Consider the following 16,097-nt stretch of genomic DNA (forward strand, 5'->3'; position numbering starts at 1 on the left):
AGAGATTACCATAATCAAACCATGGCCCCTGAGTGACCTCCAAGACTTCAGCAGTGTCTGTTTCCTCCTGCACACATATTGGAGGGCGTGATTAACCACTTAAGCCTATCTGGACGAGCATTCTTGTCCAGATAGGCTGCGCGCACTCCCGGCCACGCGTGCTCCTGCCGCCGGCTGTTAGCCCAGCGATCAAAGAATGGGATTATAGTTCTTATTCATTGATCGAAGCCCCCCCCCCCCCCCTGCAGAAAAACAGACAACCTCTTATGAGAGGCTGCAGTTTTTCTGGGTTAAGTTTCCCGTCCTCCTAATGCTTCCTGGAATCGTGATCTTGTGGCCAAATAGTAAAACCATTTTTTATTAAATACATTTTTTTTTTTTATTTAAAATTAGCTGTTTACCTCCCACACCAAAAATTACCCAAATACATTTTTAATACATTTTTTTTTTCAATTACAATTCAAAAACCAAAAACAAAACCTAGTTACCTAACTTTTTTTTTAAATATGCACGTCAAAGGAGTATATTAATATTTTTTAAATTATGGGCTTGTAAATAGTGATGGACGCAAATTGAAAAAAAAATGCACCTTTAATTCCAAATAAAATATCGGCGCCATACAGTGTGATAGGGACATAATTTAAATGGTGTAATAAACGGGACAAATAAACTACATGGGTTTTAATTATGGTAGCATGTATTAAATTCAAACTATAATGGCCAAAAACTGAGAAATAATTATTTTTTTCCATTTCTTTCTTAATATTCCTGTTAAAATGGATTTAGAATAAAATTAATTCTTAGCAAAATGTATCACGCAAAGAAAGCCTAATTGGTGGGGGGAAAAACAAGATATAGATCAATTCATTGTGATGAGTAGTGATAAAGTTATTGGCAAATTAATGGGAGGTGAAAGCTGCTCAGCTGCAAAAAAATAAACAACCCTGTGGGCTTAAGTGGTTAAAGGGACGCCAAGCGCCTCTCATGGGCATGCCTTTAAGCCAGATGACTTCCAACAAAGTCGTGCTATGACCCCTCTGGAGGAGCCTCTTGCAATGGCCATGCGTGTCACTTCCTCTTCCTGCTTCATTCAGTGATGCACTTCTCTAACAGAGAAGACGGGTGACCTGGAAGTTGTAACATAGCCAAGATGGCAGCTGCAGTTTTAAAATTGAAATCGAAAGAAAACTGTTTGGTGTAGAGCGGCGATTCAGGCATCAAATGAAAGAGGAGAGCACAAGCTACAGAAATGTATGCTTTCTTAAGTACTTTGCAGTACTGGTCGGAGTCTTAAAGGCATGCCCATGAGAGGTGCTCTGAGTCCCTTTAACCTCCTTGGCGGTAATCCCGAGCTGAGCTCGGGGTATGCCGCCGGAGGTCGCCGCTCAGGCCCTGCTGGGCCGATTTGCGTTCTGAAAAAAGCAGCACACGCAGCCGGCACTTTGCCAGCCGCGTGTGCTGCCCGATCGCCGCCGCTCCGCGGCGATCCGCCGCGTGCAGCGGCGAAAGAGGGTCCCCCCAGCCGCCCGAGCCCAGTGCAGCCGGAACAAACAGTTCCGGCCGGCGCTAGGGGCTGGATCGGGCGGCTCTGACGTCAGGACGTCGACTGACGTCCATGACGTCACTCCGCTCGTCGCCATGGCGACGAGGAAAGCGAAACAAGATAGGCCGCTCATTGCGGCCTATCTTGTTACTTTCGATTGCCGGAGGCGATCGAAAGTACGCTTCCGGAGCGCCCTCTAGTGGGCTTTCATGCAGCCAACTTTCAGTTGGCTGCATGAAATAGTTTTTTTTTAATTTAAAAAAAACCCTCCCGCAGCCTCCCTGGCGATTTTAATAGAACGCCAGGGAGGTTAAAGGGAACCTAAACTGAGGATATAGATTTTTCCTTTTAAAATAATACCGGTTGCGTGACTCTCCTGCTGATCCTGTGTCTTTCAGCCACAGCCCCTGAACAAGCATGCAGAGCAGGTGCTCTGACTGAAGTCAGACTGGATTAGCTGCATGCTTGTTTCAGGTGTGTGACTCAGCCACTACTGTAGATAAAGAGTTTAGCAAGGCTGCCAGGCAACTGGAATTAGTTTAAAAGGAAAAATCCATATCCCTCTCAGTTTAGGTTCCCTTAAAATCTTTTACAGGATTTGTTCAGAGACAGGCCAGGAGGGGGTTTATTTATATCACCCCCTGCTGGTTGCATTCAAATAAAAAAATCTCTGCAACACCCTTCTGGCTTCTGTAGCACTGTATACAGTACAAAACCAATATTAGGGAGCGTAGATAGATAAGTATCAAAGCTCAGACAGATCAGGACATCCAGCAATACCGTACAAACATTACTGAAGCCTTTTGGAGTTGGTTTGAGGCATTGTTACTGGACACATAGTTTGAAACCTTTTTCCTGGGCACATGGCTTTCTAAGGATACGAAGTAGCTTAACAAATCACAAATCTAAAACTGTAGCTGACCTAGGTGATAAGTTGATGAAGGTTTGAGATGCAAATACCGTGTCTTAGAGTTCCTTTTTTAAAGCGGACCTAAACTTAGAACTTCCTCTCTGCTCTAAAATATAAGCGACAGCATAATAACCATAAAAGAAAAACTTTTCTTTGTTACAGCAGATTCAAATCCTGCAATAAATCTGCAGTGTCTACTTCCTGCTTTCATGGAAGCAAACAGAAAGTTAACATCCTGTGTTTACAAATTAGCTGCTTTGCCATGGCAGAGGAGTTTCCTGAGCTATGCGGAGGCTGCCAGCTGACACAGCTGAGCGATCAAATCACAACTGTGATTAGACACAGATGAGGGGGAATTACACAGGCTAAACTCTCTAAATACATACAAGGTGCATTTCTTTGTTTTCTTTCTGTCCTGTGCAAGAGTTCAGATCTACTTTAAAGAACATCTTCATGCAAAATGTACTTCTTTTAGCCTACATGACCCCACCCTTATCCCACACCCTCCTTTGCATGTTCATCCTTCCCATACTATTTATTTTACCTTCCCCCAGATATGGATAAGGAAGACGCCTTAATCTGTTTTGAAGAGCATATCCGAGCTTTGGAGAAGGAAGAGGAGGAGGAGAAGGCCAAGACCTTGCTCAGGGAAAGACGTCGGCAGCGGAAGAATAGAGAATCTTTTCAGGTACATCCCCCCCCCCCCCCCCAAGTACAGGTAGTCCCCGATTAATGAACGAGGTAGGTGACTGTAGGTCTGATCTTAATCTGTCCATAAGTCAAAACACTGTGCCATCCCTGTCCCCTATACATCCTCTCCTGTACCTCCTCTATGTCCTCCTCCTGTGCCTCCAGTGTCCCTCTGTGTCAACTTTCTCCCCTCTGTGCCACCTCTGCCCCTTTGTGTCCCCTTCTGTCCTAGTGACTTGGGGCTTGCTAAATAGCACAGTGTGCAACAGCGAAATGTCATTTTACAGAGTTTAAAAAAAGACTTTCTTTGATTTTTATTTTTATTTTATTTTTTTTCACGGTTTCTCAAACAGTAAGGTATTTTTGAAAAGCATATTTGTTCTTGAATCAGATTTCACTTTTTCGGGCTGTTCGTATCGGTGGTTGTTTTTTTTTTAAGTCGGGTTCATAAGTTGGGGGCTCCCTGTATAGATTTGTGTTGAGGAATAAATGTTTTCCCCTTTCAGAGGTTGTGAGCTTTATTCACACTAGTGCAGTAGTTTAGCTTGTTCGCTCTGGTGCAGGGTTGTAGCTCTGCTAATAATCTTGCATGTAATCACAGCGGGTCATTTTTGTTCCTTCTGGTTTCAGGTGTTCTTGGATGAATTGCATGAACACGGCCAGTTGCATTCCATGTCGTCTTGGATGGAGTTGTATCCCACCGTAAGCTCCGACATCCGCTTTGCCAACATGCTCGGCCAGCCAGGTAATCTGCAAGCCTTTTCATTTTACTTTAAAAATCTGCTTATCCTTCTTGCTAATATTTGCAGATCATTCATTATTATAAAATGAAGGTGATGTCTGACCTCCTATACCTTATTCTGTTACTTTAAAGGACAACTGTAGTGAGACGTATATGGAGGCAGCCATTTTTATTTCCTTTTTTTAACAACACAGATTGCCTGGCAGCCCTGCTGATCTCCGTGGCTGCAGTAGTGTCTGAATCACACTAGAAACAAGCATGCAGCTAATCTGGTCAGATCTGACAATAATGTCAGAAACACCTGATCTGCTGCATTCTTGTTCAGGGTTTATGGCTAAAAGTATTAGAGGCAGAGGATCAGCAGGATAGCCAGGGAACTGGTATTGTTTAAATGGAAATACATATGACAGTCTCCATATCGCTCTTACTTCAGTTGACCTTCAATCTGTTTAAGGCAAGGTTCACACTTAAAGGATTTGCAGGCGGTTTCTTTCCATCTCACCTAATGTGACAGTCCATGTTAATCAATGGGCTGGTTCACTTTGTGGGCGTAGCGCCCACTAGAGTGCTTTCAGTAGCAGTACATGCTTTCTAGGCAATCCCACAGCAGCCTTGCAATCAAAAAATGCTGCACTTGCAGTTGAGACGGAGCAATTGCATTCAAGCCTATAAGGGCAAAATCGGAATCACAGCAAAAAAAAAAAAAAGCTGGAAATTGCTAGTTCTACTGCAAGTAGGAGCCTGGCCTTTGCATGCAGGATTCCATGTGTCTGCTGACTGTTGAGTGGGAGCCTGGCCTTTGCATGCAGGATTCCATGTGTCTGCTGACCTGTTGAGTGGGAGCCTGACCTTTGCATGCAGGATTCCATGTGTCTGCTGACCTGTTGAGTGGGAGCCTGACCTTTGCATGCAGGATTCCATGTGTCTGCTGACCTGTTGAGTGGGAGCCTGGCCTTTGCATGCAGGATTCCATGTGTGCTGACCTGAGTGGGAGCCTGGCCTTAGCATGCAGGATTCCATGTGTCTGCTGACTGTTGAGTGGGAGCCTGCCCTTTGCATGCAGGATTCCATGTGTCTGCTGACTGTTGAGTGGGAGCCTGGCCTTTGCATGCAGGATTCCATGTGTCTGCTGACCTGTTGAGTGGGAGCCTGACCTTTGCATGCAGGATTCCATGTGTGCTGACTGTTGAGTGGGAGCCTGACCTTTGCATGCAGGATTCCATGTGTCTGCTGACTGTTGAGTGGGAGCCTGGCCTTTGCATGCAGGATTCCATGTGTCTGCTGACTGTTGAGTGGGAGCCTGGCCTTTGCATGCAGGATTCCATGTGTCTGCTGACCTGTTGAGTGGGAGCCTGACCTTTGCATGCAGGATTCCATGTGTCTGCTGACTGTTGAGTGGGAGCCTGGCCTTTGCATGCAGGATTCCATGTGTCTGCTGACTGTTGAGTGGGAGCCTGGCCTTTGCATGCAGGATTCCATGTGTCTGCTGACTGTTGAGTGGGAGCCTGGCCTTTGCATGCAGGATTCCATGTGTCTGCTGACTGTTGAGTAGGAGCCTGACCTTTGCATGCAGGATTCCATCTGTCTGTTGACCTGTTGAGTGGGAGCCTGGCCTTTGCATGCAGGATTCCATGTGTCTGCTGACTGTTGAGTGGGAGCCTGGCCTTTGCATGCAGGATTCCATGTGTGCTGACCTGAGTGGGAGCCTGGCCTTAGCATGCAGGATTCCATGTGTCTGCTGACTGTTGAGTGGGAGCCTGGCCTTTGCATGCAGGATTCCATGTGTCTGCTGACTGTTGAGTGGGAGCCTGGCCTTTGCATGCAGGATTCCATGTGTCTGCTGACCTGAGTGGGAGCCTGGCCTTTGCATGCAGGATTCCATGTGTCTGCTGACTGTTGAGTAGGAGCCTGACCTTTGCATGCAGGATTCCATCTGTCTGTTGACCTGTTGAGTGGGAGCCTGGCCTTTGCATGCAGGATTCCATGTGTCTGCTGACTGTTGAGTGGGAGCCTGGCCTTTGCATGCAGTATTCCATGTGTGCTGACTGTTGAGTGGGAGCCTGACCTTTGCATGCAGGATTCCATGTGTCTGCTGACCTGTTGAGTGGGAGCCTGGCCTTTGCATGCAGGATTCCATGTGTCTGCTGACTGTTGAGTGGGAGCCTGGCCTTTGCATGCAGGATTCCATGTGTCTGCTGACTGTTGAGTGGGAGCCTGGCCTTTGCATGCAGGATTCCATGTGTCTGCTGACTGTTGAGTGGGAGCCTGGCCTTTGCATGCAGGATTCCATGTGTCTGCTGACTGTTGAGTAGGAGCCTGACCTTTGCATGCAGGATTCCATCTGTCTGTTGACCTGTTGAGTGGGAGCCTGGCCTTTGCATGCAGGATTCCATGTGTCTGCTGACTGTTGAGTGGGAGCCTGGCCTTTGCATGCAGTATTCCATGTGTCTGCTGACCGTTGATTGGGAGCCTGCCCTTTGCATGCAGTATTCCATGTGTCTGCTGACCGTTGATTGGGAGCCTGCCCTTTGCATGCAGGATTCCATGTGTCTGTTGACCTGTTGAGTGGGAGCCTGGCCTTTGCATGCAGGATTCCATGTGTGCTGATTGTTGAGTGGGAGCCTGGCCTTTGCATGCAGGATTCCATGTGTCTGCTGACTGTTGAGTGGGAGCCTGGCCTTTGCATGCAGGATTCCATGTGTCTGCTGACTGTTGAGTGGGAGCCTGGCTTTTGCATGCAGGATTCCATGTGTCTGCTGACTGTTGAGTGGGAGCCTGGCCTTTGCATGCAGGATTCCATGTGTCTGCTGACTGTTGAGTGGGAGCCTGGCCTTTGCATGCAGGATTCCATCTGTCTGTTGACCTGTTGAGTGGGAGCCTGGCCTTTGCATGCAGGATTCCATGTGTCTGTTGACCTGTTGAGTGGGAGCCTGGCCTTTGCATGCAGGATTCCATGTGTCTGCTGACTGTTGAGTGGGAGCCTGGCCTTTGCATGCAGGATTCCATGTGTCTGCTGACTGTTGAGTGGGAGCCTGGCCTTTGCATGCAGGATTCCATGTGTCTGATGACTGTTGAGTGGGAGCCTGACCTTTGCATGCAGGATTCCATGTGTCTGCTGACTGTTGAGTGGGAGCCTGGCCTTTGCATGCAGGATTCCATGTGTCTGCTGACCTGAGTGGGAGCCTGGCCTTTGCATGCAGGATTCCATGTGTCTGCTGACCTGTTGAGTGGGAGCCTGGCCTTTGCATGCAGGATTCCATCTGTCTGTTGACCTGTTGAGTGGGAGCCTGCCCTTTGCATGCAGGATTCCATGTGTCTGTTGACCTGTTGAGTGGGAGCCTGGCCTTTGCATGCAGGATTCCATGTGTGCTGACTGTTGAGTGGGAGCCTGACCTTTGCATGCAGGATTCCATGTGTCTGCTGACTGTTGAGTGGGAGCCTGCCCTTTGCATGTAGGATTCCATGTGTCTGCTGACCTGTTGAGTGGGAGCCTGGCCTTTGCATGCAGGATTCCATGTGTCTGCTGACTGTTGAGTGGGAGCCTGGCCTTTGCATGCAGGATTCCATGTGTCTGCTGACCTGAGTGGGAGCCTGGCCTTTGCATGTAGGATTCCATGTGTCTGCTGACTGTTGAGTGGGAGCCTGGCCTTTGCATGCAGGATTCCATGTGTCTGCTGACCTGAGTGGGAGCCTGGCCTTTGCATGCAGGATTCTATGTGTCTGCTGACTGTTGAGTGGGAGCCTGGCCTTTGCATGCAGGATTCCATGTGTCTGCTGACTGTTGAGTGGGAGCCTGCCCTTTGCATGCAGGATTCCATGTGTCTGCTGACCTGTTGAGTGGGAGCCTGACCTTTGCATGCAGGATTCTATGTGTGCTGACCTGAGTGGGAGCCTGACTTTTGCATGCAGGATTCCATGTGTCTGCTGACTGTTGAGTGGGAGCCTGGCCTTTGCATGCAGGATTCCATGTGTCTGCTGACTGTTGAGTGGGAGCCTGCCCTTTGCATGCAGGATTCCATGTGTGCTGACTGTTGAGTGGGAGCCTGACCTTTGCATGCAGGATTCCATGTGTCTGCTGACCTGTTGAGTGGGAGCCTGGCCTTTGCATGCAGGATTCCATGTGTCTGCTGACTGTTGAGTGGGAGCCTGCCCTTTGCATGCAGGATTCCATGTGTGCTGACTGTTGAGTGGGAGCCTGACCTTTGCATGCAGGATTCCATGTGTCTGCTGACCTGTTGAGTGGGAGCCTGACCTTTGCATGCAGGATTCCATGTGTCTGCTGACCTGTTGAGTGGGAGCCTGACCTTTGCATGCAGGATTCCATGTGTGCTGACTGTTGAGTGGGAGCCTGACCTTTGCATGCAGGATTCCATGTGTCTGCTGACCTGTTGAGTGGGAGCCTGACCTTTGCATGCAGGATTCCATGTGTGCTGACCTGAGTGGGAGCCTGGCCTTTGCATGCAGGATTCCATGTGTCTGCTGACCTGTTGAGTGGGAGCCTGCCCTTTGCATGCAGGATTCCATGTGTCTGTTGACCTGTTGAGTGGGAGCCTGGCCTTTGCATGCAGGATTCCATGTGTCTGCTGACTGTTGAGTGGGAGCCTGGCCTTTGCATGCAGGATTCCATGTGTCTGCTGACTGTTGAGTGGGAGCCTGGCCTTTGCATGCAGGATTCCATGTGTCTGCTGACTGTTGAGTGGGAGCCTGGCCTTTGCATGCAGGATTCCATGTGTCTGCTGACCTGAGTGGGAGCCTGGCCTTTGCATGCAGGATTCCATGTGTCTGCTGACCTGAGTGGGAGCCTGGCCTTTGCATGCAGGATTCCATGTGTCTGCTGACCTGTTGAGTGGGAGCCTGGCCTTTGCATGCAGGATTCCATGTGTGCTGACTGTTGAGTGGGAGCCTGGCCTTTGCATGCAGGATTCCATGTGTCTGCTGACTGTTGAGTGGGAGCCTGGCCTTTGCATGCAGTATTCCATGTGTCTGCTGACTGTTGAGTGGGAGCCTGGCCTTTGCATGCAGGATTCCATGTGTGCTGACTGTTGAGTGGGAGCCTGACCTTTGCATGCAGGATTCCATGTGTCTGCTGACCTGTTGAGTGGGAGCCTGACCTTTGCATGCAGGATTCCATGTGTCTGCTGACTGTTGAGTGGGAGCCTGGCCTTTGCATGCAGGATTCCATGTGTCTGCTGACTGTTGAGTGGGAGCCTGGCCTTTGCATGCAGGATTCCATGTGTCTGCTGACTGTTGAGTGGGAGCCTGGCCTTTGCATGCAGGATTCCATGTGTCTGCTGACTGTTGAGTAGGAGCCTGACCTTTGCATGCAGGATTCCATCTGTCTGTTGACCTGTTGAGTGGGAGCCTGGCCTTTGCATGCAGGATTCCATGTGTCTGCTGACTGTTGAGTGGGAGCCTGGCCTTTGCATGCAGTATTCCATGTGTCTGCTGACCGTTGATTGGGAGCCTGCCCTTTGCATGCAGGATTCCATGTGTCTGTTGACCTGTTGAGTGGGAGCCTGGCCTTTGCATGCAGGATTCCATGTGTGCTGACTGTTGAGTGGGAGCCTGGCCTTTGCATGCAGGATTCCATGTGTCTGCTGACCTGTTGAGTGGGAGCCTGACCTTTGCATGCAGGATTCCATGTGTCTGCTGACTGTTGAGTGGGAGCCTGGCCTTTGCATGCAGGATTCCATGTGTCTGCTGACTGTTGAGTGGGAGCCTGGCCTTTGCATGCAGGATTCCATGTGTGCTGACTGTTGAGTGGGAGCCTGACCTTTGCATGCAGGATTCCATGTGTCTGCTGACTGTTGAGTGGGAGCCTGGCCTTTGCATGCAGGATTCCATGTGTCTGCTGACCTGAGTGGGAGCCTGGCCTTTGCATGCAGGATTCCATGTGTCTGCTGACCTGTTGAGTGGGAGCCTGGCCTTTGCATGCAGGATTCCATCTGTCTGTTGACCTGTTGAGTGGGAGCCTGGCCTTTGCATGCAGGATTCCATGTGTGCTGACTGTTGAGTGGGAGCCTGACCTTTGCATGCAGGATTCCATGTGTCTGCTGACTGTTGTGGGAGCCTGGCCTTTGCATGCAGGATTCCATGTGTCTGCTGACTGTTGAGTGGGAGCCTGGCCTTTGCATGCAGGATTCCATGTGTCTGCTGACTGTTGAGTGGGAGCCTGACCTTTGCATGTAGGATTCCATGTGTCTGCTGGCCTGTTGAGTGGGAGCCTGGCCTTTGCATGCAGGATTCCATGTGTCTGCTGACTGTTGAGTGGGAGCCTGGCCTTTGCATGCAGGATTCCATGTGTCTGCTGACTGTTGAGTGGGAGCCTGGCCTTTGCATGCAGGATTCCATGTGTCTGCTGACTGTTGAGTGGGAGCCTGGCCTTTGCATGCAGGATTCCATGTGTCTGTTGACCTGTTGAGTGGGAGCCTGGCCTTTGCATGCAGGATTCCATGTGTGCTGACTGTTGAGTGGGAGCCTGACCTTTGCATGCAGGATTCCATGTGTCTGCTGACCTGTTGAGTGGGAGCCTGACCTTTGCATGCAGGATTCCATGTGTCTGCTGACTGTTGAGTGGGAGCCTGGCCTTTGCATGCAGGATTCCATGTGTCTGCTGACTGTTGAGTGGGAGCCTGACCTTTGCATGCAGGATTCCATGTGTCTGCTGACCTGTTGAGTGGGAGCCTGGCCTTTGCATGCAGGATTCCATGTGTCTGCTGACTGTTGAGTGGGAGCCTGGCCTTTGCATGCAGGATTCCATGTGTCTGCTGACTGTTGAGTGGGAGCCTGGCCTTTGCATGCAGGATTCCATGTGTCTGCTGACTGTTGAGTGGGAGCCTGACCTTTGCATGCAGGATTCCATCTGTCTGTTGACCTGTTGAGTGGGAGCCTGCCCTTTGCATGCAGGATTCCATGTGTCTGTTGACCTGTTGAGTGGGAGCCTGGCCTTTGCATGCAGGATTCCATGTGTCTGCTGACTGTTGAGTGGGAGCCTGGCCTTTGCATGCAGGATTCCATGTGTCTGCTGACTGTTGAGTGGGAGCCTGGCCTTTGCATGCAGGATTCCATGTGTCTGCTGACTGTTGAGTGGGAGCCTGACCTTTGCATGCAGGATTCCATGTGTCTGCTGACTGTTGAGTGGGAGCCTGGCCTTTGCATGCAGGATTCCATGTGTCTGCTGACCTGAGTGGGAGCCTGGCCTTTGCATGCAGGATTCCATGTGTCTGCTGACCTGTTGAGTGGGAGCCTGGCCTTTGCATGCAGGATTCCATCTGTCTGTTGACCTGTTGAGTGGGAGCCTGCCCTTTGCATGCAGGATTCCATGTGTCTGTTGACCTGTTGAGTGGGAGCCTGGCCTTTGCATGCAGGATTCCATGTGTGCTGACTGTTGAGTGGGAGCCTGACCTTTGCATGCAGGATTCCATGTGTCTGCTGACTGTTGTGGGAGCCTGACCTTTGCATGCAGGATTCCATGTGTCTGCTGACCTGTTGAGTGGGAGCCTGACCTTTGCATGCAGGATTCCATGTGTCTGCTGACTGTTGAGTGGGAGCCTGCCCTTTGCATGTAGGATTCCATGTGTCTGCTGACCTGTTGAGTGGGAGCCTGGCCTTTGCATGCAGGATTCCATGTGTCTGCTGACTGTTGAGTGGGAGCCTGGCCTTTGCATGCAGGATTCCATGTGTCTGCTGACCTGAGTGGGAGCCTGGCCTTTGCATGTAGGATTCCATGTGTCTGCTGACTGTTGAGTGGGAGCCTGGCCTTTGCATGCAGGATTCCATGTGTCTGCTGACCTGAGTGGGAGCCTGGCCTTTGCATGCAGGATTCCATGTGTCTGCTGACTGTTGAGTGGGAGCCTGACCTTTGCATGCAGGATTCCATGTGTCTGCTGACTGTTGAGTGGGAGCCTGGCCTTTGCATGCAGGATTCCATGTGTCTGCTGACCTGAGTGGGAGCCTGGCCTTTGCATGCAGGATTCCATGTGTCTGCTGACCTGTTGAGTGGGACTGGGAGCCTGGCCTTTGCATGCAGGATTCCATGTGTCTGCTGACCTGAGTGGGAGCCTGGCCTTTGCATGCAGGATTCCATGTGTCTGCTGACCTGTTGAGTGGGAGCCTGGCCTTTGCATGCAGGATTCCATGTGTCTGCTGACTGTTGACTAGCTCGGAAAACCCATGTTTTTGAAATGAAAAATAGTCCCCAGAAGCGTGGTGTTTGTCTGCGTACCGCGTGTGAACCGTCCCTTATGCTTGCTGTCATATAATATATTGGCTGCCTGAGGATGTGGTCTAAACAGTATGTCCTCCAATTCTATTCAACAGCATCGGATCATGAAGCTTTTTTTTCCCCCCTAGTACAAGACCTGAACTCAGAACTTCCTCTCTGCTCTAAAAGATAATCAATAGCATAATAACTTTCAAAGGAAAACATTTTTGTTGCAGCTGATACAAATCCTGCAATAATTCTGCAGTGTCTACTTCCTGCTTTCATGGAAGCAGACATAAGGTTAACATCCTGTGTTTATAAGGTAGCTGCTCTGCTGAGGCTAACAGCTGAGAGATCAAGTCAGGGCTGTGGAGTCAGTCGAGGAGTCGGAGTGGGAGCAATTTTGGTTACCTGGAGTCGGAGTCGATGGTTTCATAAACTGAGGAGTCGGATGAATTTTGTGCCGACTCCACAGCCCTGGATCGAATTACAGTGGTGATTAGTCACAGATAAGGGATAATTAGACAGGTTAAACTCTCTAAATACATTCAACAGGAACTCCAGCCTAAAGAAACATACTGTCATTAAGTTACATTAGTTGTGTTAATTAAAATAGATAGGTAATATAATCTCTTACCCACCATGTTTTAAAAGAACAGACAAATGTTTGATTTCATGATGGCAGCCATCTTTTTGTTTGAAAGGAGGTGACAGGGAGCATGAGACACAGTTCCAACTGTCCTGTGTGCTGAGCACCTCTCCCAGTTGCTAGGCAACGTGAATAACATAGGAAATCCCATCATGCTCTGCACAGCATCAGGGAAAAAAAGCCCGGGCTTTTTTTTCTTTGATGGGTGGAGCTTAGTTAAAATTGCAGCTAAAAATTATGCTTTGGTAAGAAAAACAAATGCTGTGAAACTGAAACACCAAGCCTTTTCAGTTCTGCTGAGTAGATTTTTAGTCCGGAGGTTCACTTTAAGGGTGCATTTGGTTTTGTTTTTTGTTTTTCTGTCCTGTGCAAGAGTTCAGGTCCACTTTCAGGTGTAGTATATTCTGTAGATATTTCACATTTCTGTAGACATTTCACATCCTACATTTTTGTGTCTTCATGCTTTTTTTTTGTTTTGTTAACAGGCTCCACGGCATTAGATCTCTTCAAGTTTTATGTGGAGGGTCTCAAAGCCCGATATCATGATGAGAAAAAGATCATTAAAGATATTTTAAGGGTAGGTTTGTACCTCGTCATTGGCAGAACAGCAACCCACTGACAGCACACGCAGAGCCAGCAGTAGAATGTGCACAGCTCCATTGTGCAGTACTTCAGGTGTTCAGTGTGGTCAGGACTATCATTCCTAATGGAGATATCCAGGAAAGCTGCACTGTGCCCTTGTATCCCGGAGTGCTCCATATCTGCACTGTAGCTGCCCGGACCCCTCCTTTATACTTACTTCAGTAGAGAGGCAGCCTCTGGATGATCCAGAGGCTTTAGGCTCATACACACATCAGACCATAGTCTTTGGAAAATGAAAGATCACAGACCAATTTTACCCCCTTCCATGTAGTATGAGAGCCATACTACAGTCTATTCTATGGAGCTGAAATCTTTGCAAGATGCTGCACACACAAATGCTGTACACATGCAACAGATTAGCATCTGCAAAAGATCTGTTCCTGCAAAATGCATTCATAGTCTATGATATCTGCAGATCATCATACACACCTTGTTTCACAGACATTCATCTGCAGATCAGATCCACCAGGATGGATTTTCAGATCTGCAGATGATTGATCTGCAGATGAATGTCAGTTAAACAAGGTGTGTATGATGATCTGCAGATCTCATAGACTATGAATGCAAGAACGGATTTTTGGCAGGAACAGATCTTTTGCAGATACTGATCTTTTGTGTCTGTACAGCCTCTGTGTGTGCAGCATCTTGCCAAGATTTCTGTCTGATGGGGAGCTCAGCTCCATAGAAAAGACTGTGTGGAGTATGGCTCTCATACTACATGGAAGGGGGTAAGATTGGTCTGTGATCTTTCATTTTCCAAAGACTACAGTCTGATGTGTGTATGAGCCTTTTCCTGGTCAACAGAGACAGCTCTGCTGCTGCCGTGCTGTCAGATATATAACATATTCTTAAAGGGGCACTATGGCGAAAAATAGTAAAATTTAAAATATGTGCAAACATAGACAAATAAGTACTTTTTTTTCCAGAGTAAAATAAGCCATAAATTACCTTTCTCCTATGTTGCTGTCACTTACAGTAGGTAGTTGAAATCTGACAGAAGTGACAGGTTTTGGACTAGTCCATCTCTCCATAGAGGATTCTCAGCAAGGTTTTTATTCTTTATAAAGACATTCCCTAAAAATGATTTAAACAATGATGCTGGCCAGCTTCCCTGACAGTACTATACATGTGTTATGTAAGTAGATCAAGTATATTTATCTACTTATATATGTGTTTTTCTTTACCCTGGCATAGTATGGCTAATCCTACTGCTTTAATTCTTACAGTGATGGGCATTTGAAGCTCTTGGGGGGGGGGGGGCACATAAAATGGCAAGAAGGGCTGCATTCAGCCCGCGGGCCTTGTCTTTGACACCTGGGCTTTAGTGGATCTCTACAAGATATGCTTACCTACTGAAATGTTATCTTCCTGAACTGATTTCTTTTCTTCCTGTTTCTTCAGGACAAGGGCTTTGTGGTTGAACTTCGGACCTCTTTTGAAGAGTTTGTCACAGTGATCAGTTCCACAAAGAGAGCAACGACTTTAGATGCCGGGAATATCAAACTGGCTTTCAACAGCGTAAGTTGTAGTGCTTGTGCCGGCATTGCTTTCTGGCCAAAGGTTTCTCTCTCGCTCATACTGTTAACTAAGTCAATTCTAGAGGCAGAGGCTGATCTCCATGTTTAGGGCAACAGGGATTTTATAGCATTGCAAATCTGACCAAGTAACCTATTCTGGTACCTAAAGGAGTTACGAAGTGAGAAAGTGTATGTAGGTCATGTCAGTGTGTCCTCTGTTCTTCCTCCGCCCCTTTGTTTAGCTGCACTATGGCCCATCGAGATCTGTGAACTGGAAGATGATGATCCCATGCACAGGATGCGCAGCCTCGCATGCTTCAAGGCCGGGAATTCTGAGCATGTGCAGTACGTGTTTGCCCATGCCTATGCACAGAGCTCTTCTTCCAGTATTAAAGTACACGCCATAGTGCAGCTAAATGGAGGGGGCAGAGGACAGGTATGTGCAAGACCTATTTACACTTTCTCACCTCAGAACTCCTTTAAAGGGAACCCGAGGTAAGAGGGACATGGAGGCTGACATGCTTATTTCCTTTTAAATAATGCTCATTACCTGGCTGCCCTGCTGACCCTCTGCCTTTAATACATTAAGCCATAGACCCTGAACAAGCATGCATGCCTATGACAAATCTGACAAGATTATGCTTGTTTCAGGTGTGTGATTTAGACCTTACTGAGTAGAAAGATCAGCAGCACTGCCAGGCAACTAGTATGGTTTAAAAGGAAAAATAATATGGCAGCCTCCATAGGTCTCTCACCTAATTGTGAACTGCAGTGGAGACTGGACAATGACTTTGATACAAAGCCTGCATGCAGCGAGTTAGAATAACGCAATCTGTTACAGTACAGAACAGCCCCATACAATTGTAAAGGTAGCGAGTTGGCATACAGCATTATTCTGCAGCACAAGGGACGTGGAGTGAAAGAGCCTTAGGAGCCTTGGCGGGAGAGGTGAGTATTACCCCTCAGGTGTGTTATATTTTTGTGTGTAATTCCCATACACAACAGTTAGATGGTGGCAGTGTTGTAACTACTCTAAGCTGCTCATAATAACTCTTTATTTTTAACAAGTAGCTGTATTACACGCATCTGAATTAAATATTCAATTTTCATTTGCTGGCTGAGCAGCCTCGACACATTTAATAGATGAATTGTTGTGCAGAATGCGGCGGGTGACATATATTCTGTGCCAGTGCGGCTCCTC

General features: G+C 48.3%; 1 protein-coding gene across 1 annotated transcript in view; it reads left to right on the forward strand.

Moving 5' to 3' along the window:
- Window positions 1-16,097, forward strand: part of PRPF40A (pre-mRNA processing factor 40 homolog A) — a 77,872-nt gene that overhangs the window by 44,004 nt on the left and 17,771 nt on the right. Inside the window, exons 18-21 of the mRNA XM_068245773.1 lie at window positions 3,008-3,141; window positions 3,774-3,888; window positions 13,223-13,314; window positions 14,781-14,897. Coding sequence (XP_068101874.1) covers window positions 3,008-3,141; window positions 3,774-3,888; window positions 13,223-13,314; window positions 14,781-14,897 — 458 coding nt within the window. The remainder of the gene's footprint in view (window positions 1-3,007; window positions 3,142-3,773; window positions 3,889-13,222; window positions 13,315-14,780; window positions 14,898-16,097) is intronic.

This window comes from Hyperolius riggenbachi, chromosome 7 (genome assembly GCF_040937935.1).
Source record: "Hyperolius riggenbachi isolate aHypRig1 chromosome 7, aHypRig1.pri, whole genome shotgun sequence".
Lineage (NCBI taxonomy): Eukaryota > Metazoa > Chordata > Amphibia > Anura > Hyperoliidae > Hyperolius > Hyperolius riggenbachi.